Raw genomic sequence first — 8,047 nt, forward strand, 5'->3', positions numbered from 1 at the left:
ATCAAGAACTTTTGTATTATTATTTAATATTTACGATTGTTTAAAGATATGGTTTAAAATAATTTGGTTTTAGCAATATAGATTAACGAGGAATGTGACTATTGTAATCAGTCAGAGTTATATGTAAATATAAAATATTTTAAGCAATATTTTAATTTGCATACTCGTTACCACTGACTATTTTGCTTCATCTTCAGTAATAGTATGCACGAAGAAAGCGGAGTAAATGATTTGTAAATCAGAATCCACGTTAATTATTTCGTTTTTAAAGTTTAATTATAGCAAGTATTATTTTTCTACGTTGTTAATTCTAAGTAATATTTGAGATTTTTAGTGAGAGCATATGTTACAATGTTCCTTCTGTATGCTTCATTTCCTATTAATATAATTCAAGAACATAGTCCGATCATCGCTAACTAAATTGCCTTAATAAGATTGTAAGTTAAACATAACGAAGGAAATTTTTATTTGTTCTATAATATAGTTACATGAATGTTTTTCTAAGAAACTTGTTCGCTTTATTGAAAATCTATAATGTGGATGTAATCTATAGTGCATCGTCGATGTATGATCAATTGAGGACTACATACGAAAGTGACTTTATATCTGAGAGTTAACAAATGTTGCATATTTTAGTTGTGAACGATTACATTAAATTTTATGGGAAAGATATAAGTTGTAGTATAATACAGTCATTAATTTGTAATTTCTCTTGATTGAAATGGATTGAACTTTTAGCGGGCTCTATACGATATACACATTTCGTCGCATGACTCGATATAACAGGTTTTATGTGAGCAGTCTGTGGTATTATGTTGCTTACAAATACTTGATATTTTAAAAAGAAAGAAAAGATTCCACGTATAAAAAGGAAATCATCGTGTATAGCCTGCTTTACTTTATTTAAACATAAATATTTAAAAGCGAAAACATATTTATATTGTGATTTTCAAATTTTTACATGGTTCTCAGATACAAATGTCTACTACAATGAAATAAATAACTATAAATCTATAAATAAATAGTTATTGAATATTCTAATAATAGGCAGTGTTTAAAATGGAATATTCTACACAATACTATTTATTAATTTATACAAATAAATAAAAATATATATGTATACATATGTTAAAACAACAGTGTCAAAATGTAAAAACAATTTGCATTGTTGTAATTTTTGAAAAGTTTGAAAATAATGACACTTTTCCACTCTTTGTCATGGGCATTTCTTAGAAAATATTAGTGCTTTTATAACAAAATGCAAACAAAGCGTGGAAACCTAATGAAGTGAGTTTATTTGTTGTTAATGTACATCAGTAATTAATTAACTATATGATTTATATAATTGTAAATCAGTGTTTCCTGGACAATAATATCTCTCATGACTTTAATTACCAACAATATTCAACAATATTTTAATGGCGTTGATTTAATTTATATTCTCATCATTGGGAACCACTGATCACATCAAGAATATACCATTTTTTAATGTTTTTTTTTTTCAGGTAAATTCAAAAGTACATACATATCTAGTTATTTTCGCATATGATCATACTTTATGTTGCAATTATATAAATTATAGGATGTACTCTTCAATACTGTACACGTGTTAAAGATTCTATTGTTTCATATTAGAGAAACGAAAAATAAAAGAAATTCGGTTTAAATATGGTACATGCAAGGAATAATAGGAGCTTCGTTTTTATATTAAAAAAAATAAAATTTAGAACTTAGAACGATACCAACACTATCACATGTGTGATAAACAATGATCTGACTGTCCAAGAACATATGAAGTAAGGATTTACTACAACTTTTAGTTGTGTAGTTTTTATTGAAGAAGTTATTTTACATACAATACATTCTAGATTTTGACAAAAGGTAGATGCATAATATTGCTCTTTTCCTTGGCAAGCTCTCTGATGTATGCTGTGATACGTGTGTACGCTGACATTGACTAATTACCTAATTATAAGCGACGAAAGTGAGAATTACACTATGTCATAAAGTGAATTCTTGTATGCTAAGATGAATGGTTAATCTTCAAGCTGTATTTGTTGATTAAATTAAATAGATCGGTACGTGCTATTAAACCATCGGTAACCTGAAGTTGGCCTGGTAAATATCAAACTATATTTCATTTATTGAATCCGAGATTTATAATGTTCCTACATTGTAAGCTAAATAACGGATCACTAATAAATGTTATAAGTTATTTCATGATCAGCACTGATGGAAGTATACAGTATTGAACGACAAAATTATTATTTTATTATTCCAGTTTGTGATATACAGCTTCCAATTTTTATAAACATTCATCATTGCGTGAATGTATTTTCTGTTCTGTAAAGCGAACAAGATTTCTTTGTAACGAAATGTGAATATGTTTAAAATTGGAATGATGATTTCAATCGTAACCTAGAATTATTCGCTTGACGATTGTTTACAGTCACGTTCCGTCTAATACTAAGGATAAATACAACGATTCAAGAAGATATTTTGATAATTAAGTTGTGAATTGGCAGACTAGTCTGGCTGATTACACCTATGCAAATAAGCATAAAACTAATCAATCATTTCCTACTTGGCGACTTTTTTATGAGACATTTTCACACAGAGCTTTACGACATCGCATCAAATTTCTATTTCTCTTTGCATTTCACTTCATTTGTTTATAAAGGTGTACATTCTTTGTAATTGTAAATGAAAAAATTTTCATTGTTAGTGCCCCCGTGTATTTTTCTTCATCACATAATTACCCAAAATTGTAAAACTATTTTTGGAAAAATTTTACACGAATGAAACAAAAATTTGATATGTATTTCTTGCACGGGATATGTTATCGTGCAAATTTTTAATCGTATTGTATAATTAGCCGACTATGATTAAATTCGGCTCGTGTTTCTTTTTTTTTTTCTACGTGTGTATAACATTTTTTTTATTGCTAGAAAAAAATTGCGTTCAATGATAAATTTACAACATGAGAAATTTTTTATATTATATGACCGAAACGTTTAAAAGAAAATTTTATAAATGATCAGAATGAAAAAGTTACAAATACTTCGTGTAGATAATGATACGGTAGAAAAAGCAGACCTACAAATAGGTAATAATTTCATCGGTCGAAGTGTCGTAATTGGTGTAAGTACACAATTATTATTACTGCTAATTAAATAAAAAAAAAGTAATGCACAAATATAACTTAAATGATCACGGTAAGTAATTACTTTGAAATTGCTATTGGTTAGAAACTAATTTGAAATTACTGTTAAACTTTCTTCGAGCATGCGTTTACGAACGCTTACTGTGATGTGATATTTTGTTACCTTTTGAGTATTGCGTTTGTAGTTTAATTGCAGAACTTTCTCGCAGTCAGAATCCAGGAACATATATTCTAAATTGCAAACTTATTCTTCGTACGTTAATTTCAGAACGATGATATTAAGAATGCTGTAACGATAAATTTATCACCCAACAATGAAATGACCATAACACCGGTAAGATAAACTTTGTAGGTTTTGTACTAATTACGCAGTGACAAAAGTAGTCAAATTCTACTGTAAATTCAATACAACGCACGTTAGTTTTTTTATAGGAATTATTTTATTAGAATCAGGTTTCACCGTGTTATATGAAATCTGCTGAATCCTCGCGATGGCAACTTCTTAAGATCGGTGCTACTGTTCCAATAAAGGCGGGAGACATTTGTTCTCTGGTATCAAATAAATGTTGGTTTAAAATTGTATTAGTACCCGAGATCATGGAAGACAATCAAGAAAACGTCTTAAAACGACAAGTATAATGCTCATGTTTCGTGATATTGTTATTTAACTTTTCAGTGTACTATATTAATTACATTATAGGCTAAAGCAGATGTTGAGTGTGATATACCTAATAAAAAGCCTTGTCCAGAATTTGGAGAAGGAGATAATTTACGATCTCCTAGTAATGTTTTGAATGAAATGAAAGATGAGTGTATTAATATCAGCAAAGAGAATTTGTTAGATGATAAAACTGCTACTGATATAGCAGATCAAAATTTTAAAGAAATTCATAGTGCAAGGTTTTATTTTACTTTCAATTTCATATATATTGATAAAAGCATTGTGTTCAATTCGATTAATTCTTTTGTATTCTAATGCAGCAGTTTCATAAATGAGGATACATCAAATTGCAAATTAATATGCAAATCTCAAGATACAGATCAATCATCTTCATTGGAAGAAAATGTTGATCTTCAAGGTACAAATGAAACAACTACAAACATTGTTACAGGTGAGACAACTAACCATTTCTAAACAGAATTTGAACTTGTATTCTATAAACTAAAATAAAAAACCTACTATTACAGGTCCTCAATCATCTATTTCAATGCAAGCAGATAATTCAAACACATCTACTAATGTAGCAACAAATGCCATTAGAAGGGAAAAATGCAAATATGGAAAGAAATGTTACAGGTAATTTAGATTTGTTCATTTGTTTTAAGATCCTTTGCAAAGTAATTTTTTCATTATAGGAGAAATGCACAGCATAAAGCAGAATTTAGTCATCCCGAAGATTCCGACTATGACATTGTAGATGACAGAAAAGAATGCAGTTATGGTATGCAGTGCTACCGTAAGAATCCTGAACACAGAATGCAATATAAACATACCGTGTCAAATGAACATTCTAAACGTCGTAAACAAGTTCCTAGACAAATACCTTCAGAAACCTTATCCGATATAGAGGACTTGTCTGCGGACGAATCTGTAGACGAATCTGAATATAATCCTTCTAGCACTGCAGAATATTCGGATGATTCTGTAGATGAATCTGAATATAATCCTAGCAATGCAGAAAATTCGGATGATGATGACAAATACTTTGATCTTATTGAAAGTGAATGGGAAAGTTAGAATTAACAAAATAAATATTTTGTCGTATTACAATTTTGCAACATTTAAAAATTATTCGTCTAGATTTTATCATGCATTCAGAAGTTTGTATCAATGTGTAATAGTTTATTTTATATTCAAATTAATATTCTATATATCATTGAAATAAATATTAAAATATAAAAATATATATTTTATGAAGTTTTTTTCTGATATTGAAGTTACATATTTAATAAGACTACTATAAATACACTAGTATATGTTAGGAAGTATAAATAATATTTATGTCTAGTTACAGAAGGAAAGAAGTACAAAGGTACAATTTATTTTATTGTATGATATTTATAAAAAAAAAATGCAAGTATTGAAAAATAATTATCAGATGTTCGAAATTAGCTTAAATTAGCTTAGATATTCTTCGTTGTTTTCTGTATAGTCTTTGGTAGCTACGTCTACAAGTATATGCTTTGGTATTTCAGAACCCCTTACTTTAATGGTATAACAAACATTTTCCATTTTTTGAACACTTTGCTTGAGCGTATAAAGTTTTCTGTTCATTTCTTTGTTTGAAACGCTTGTAAAGCCAAGGAAACCTTTATACATATTTCTAACAAAGTTGCACGTTTGGTAACAGCTACTTATATCTCCCGTTGCTAAATTATTGATACAGTTACGCATAAGTTCTCCAGTTAGGTCTGCAATTCCCAAGATGAATTCGTATGGTGTAATTAAAGTAGATAACGTTTTATTTTCAGATTTTTCAGAAATTGTGTAAATAAATTTCTTTTCAAGTTCTGTCCAATGTTCCACATCACCTTCATGCAAGTATTGATAAAATGTAATTGCTTCTATGTATTCTTCCAGACCAGCACGATATGCGTTAAGATACTGATATGCATGCTGATTTTCTAGTTCCAAAGCAATACATTTAAAAAGATTTTGAGCCACAGTTTGCAGCCTCACTTTGCTTTCATGTAATATACTTTCTTGTTTGCTTTCTCTATCTATCGTGTGCAAAAGAAAAATAATTCTTTTGCTTTCTATCGTGATGTCTCTACTGATTTTGACAATCCTTTCATAACGATCGTGTTTATCATCCAATTCAGCTGCGTAAGTTCGAAATTGTTTCACGACCAAACTACTGTCGTTTATACTTTCCACGACTTCTTTTCCCTTGTCACCGATGTTGATCTTATTGCAGTGGTATCGACGATCTTTTTTGCCTCCTTCATCCAACCAGAAAATAAGAAAGTGAAACTTTTTAATGTTTTTTTAACCGACGATGGTTGATATGATTATTTATTATCGTTGTTACACTCAACACAATCTACCTTTGGATCGAGACATCGTAATAACTTTTCTACCGTTACAATACTATGATTTACCACACTTTGACGCTTACAAAATCTTATCCGCTTACAAGCTATCGACAAATTATCAAGAAGCACGATCTTTAATGTATAGTTATGATAATATCACCACAGACGAGGTATAGGATAGACTTGATATCTTACGGGGTTTCGTGTCCGTAGCACAACTGTGTTACCGACTCCCAATCTCAGAGTCCTCTGTATACGAACAGCGTCCGATTTAAAAACTGATCCAAAATGTGTCGAAACGCTGGACGAATATTTGTGAATTATTTCGATTGAGATTCGATAGAGACAACCTTTTACTACGGCTAGTTTTCAATACCTCGTCTGTGATGCGTGTCTAATATAATAAACGCCATAACGTTGACGATGTACATGTACTGGTCAATTCAATGCAAGTTTGTCTTTGACGAATTAAAATTGTAAGTATAGTTTCATAACGCACTCTGCGTTTAAGGATTATTTTTAAAACATTTCGAGAAACATAAACATACGCTTGCATCGATGAAAATCTTTGATATGCATTTTTTGTTAAAAGAGTTATTATATCTGTTTTATGTTACTGATATTGTACTTTCGGTAATAGGAGACGAACGCTGGGGACGGTTCTTATCTAAGGCATACCTCGGGAGTCGGGTTCGTAATGCAAGCTTCGGGAGACATCGGAGCTCCCCCACCCCGCCGCCTAATGCGCGAGCATTACCGAGCACAGCGAGCGGCCATCATTCCTACTTCGACGTCAAGACGTATCGGTGTTTCGCGACCGAGGTGCGTATCTCCAACCTGTTGATCTTTCCATCATTACTACTCGCGTTTTAATTACGATCTCTTGCAATACGGTTTCGATTCAATCATTACCTAATTATAATAATGGTTCGTGTACTTTAATGTATCGTTATTTCGTTTCTGTTACAGTCTCTTATTGGAAGTCGAAATCAAGGAATAAGAAGACTTCTTGAAACCTGTCAAGACATGTCGGCGTTTCACGACCAACGAAGTATGCATTCCTAACCCTTTGCTATTTCCTCATAATCAATCATTGTTTAATTATGATTTAATTTGTATTTTATTTCTGTTGCAGTCTCTGATTGAAATTCGACGCCATGGGAAGTTTTATTGGCGCGTAAAGTACACCATAACAGATGGCAGTCGAGTCGGCAAATTTTGAAGGGTATATCGGTAACGTTTAAATAATTACAATAAAAATTGACATCCATATTAATATTTATCGCTTTATTAAGTTATCCGTTGCAAGCATGATTTTAATTTTGTAATCGGTCATTGTTAAGATAAGATATTAAAATAGTTAACAAACTTTCTATCTACTTCGATATACATATATCGAAGTATACAAAAATGGCGTCGGTAGATATCAACGATAAATTGCAATAGTTTATATTAGACTGTATTCTGATCGCGATTAAATATTTCCGACTATTATTTATTCAATTGATTGTTTATATCTCTTTATGAATCGTTGTAATTGCAATTTGCATACATATTTCGATGCAAGTTTGGGAAAACGTAGTAACTGCGGAGTTGGAATATGCTATTCAAGCATAAATAACTAGCGAACTTTAATTCTTGCAAATTTCGGAATATTTATAAAATTTACGGGATATTCTAACGTTCGATAAAGTAAATACAATCATGCTCACAACTCTAACTATGAAACTTGGTGATATAGTATTTATAAGTTGAAATTCTCATTGATTGAGAATATTTCGCCTTCGTGGCATTGATCTTTTACATGATAAACTATGTATACAGCAGTGCTAAGTAAAGCAGTGTTTC

At 30.6% G+C, this 8,047-nt stretch overlaps 2 protein-coding genes across 5 annotated transcripts; one reads left to right on the forward strand and one right to left on the reverse strand.

Annotated features, from left to right (window-relative positions):
* Nucleotides 1-3,012: 3,012 nt before the first annotated feature.
* On the forward strand, nt 3,013-4,957 carry LOC122399187 (aprataxin and PNK-like factor). 4 transcript variants are annotated; one of them, XM_043399673.1, is made up of 7 exons: nt 3,013-3,141; nt 3,432-3,497; nt 3,596-3,796; nt 3,864-4,063; nt 4,145-4,275; nt 4,352-4,460; nt 4,520-4,957. In XM_043399673.1, exons 3-7 carry the CDS (start codon nt 3,632-3,634, stop codon nt 4,899-4,901), a joined length of 987 nt encoding a protein of 328 aa, XP_043255608.1. In that variant the 5' UTR covers nt 3,013-3,141; nt 3,432-3,497; nt 3,596-3,631; the 3' UTR covers nt 4,902-4,957. The 4 variants fall into 4 exon arrangements, with proteins under 4 accessions (XP_043255608.1, XP_043255605.1, XP_043255606.1 ...); XM_043399670.1 differs by having other exon boundaries at nt 3,611-3,796; XM_043399671.1 differs by having other exon boundaries at nt 3,611-3,796; nt 4,148-4,275.
* Nucleotides 4,958-5,203: 246 nt separating this feature from the next.
* LOC122398858 (translin-associated protein X) lies at nt 5,204-6,373 on the reverse strand. Its single transcript, XM_043399100.1, has 2 exons — nt 6,212-6,373; nt 5,204-6,106 (listed from the first exon to the last, which is right to left on the reverse strand). Exons 1-2 carry the CDS (start codon nt 6,225-6,227, stop codon nt 5,283-5,285), a joined length of 840 nt encoding a protein of 279 aa, XP_043255035.1. The 5' UTR covers nt 6,228-6,373; the 3' UTR covers nt 5,204-5,282.
* Between the last annotated feature and the right edge of the window lie 1,674 nt (nt 6,374-8,047).

The sequence above is a fragment of the Colletes gigas genome, unplaced genomic scaffold (assembly GCF_013123115.1).
Source record: "Colletes gigas isolate AHSC1104 unplaced genomic scaffold, ASM1312311v1 Colletes_gigas_Sc00012, whole genome shotgun sequence".
Lineage (NCBI taxonomy): Eukaryota > Metazoa > Arthropoda > Insecta > Hymenoptera > Colletidae > Colletes > Colletes gigas.

Excerpts from the sequence above, each read along its gene's own strand:
- LOC122399187 (XM_043399670.1), top strand. The coding sequence starts at position 3,034 with ATGATCAGAATGAAAAAGTTACAAATACTTCGTGTAGATAATGATACG. Across the intron at positions 3,142-3,431 it reads GTCGAAGTGTCGTAATTGGT|AACGATGATATTAAGAATGC; the intron begins GTAAGTACACAA and ends CGTTAATTTCAG. Across the intron at positions 3,797-3,863 it reads AAAACGTCTTAAAACGACAA|GCTAAAGCAGATGTTGAGTG; the intron begins GTATAATGCTCA and ends ATTACATTATAG.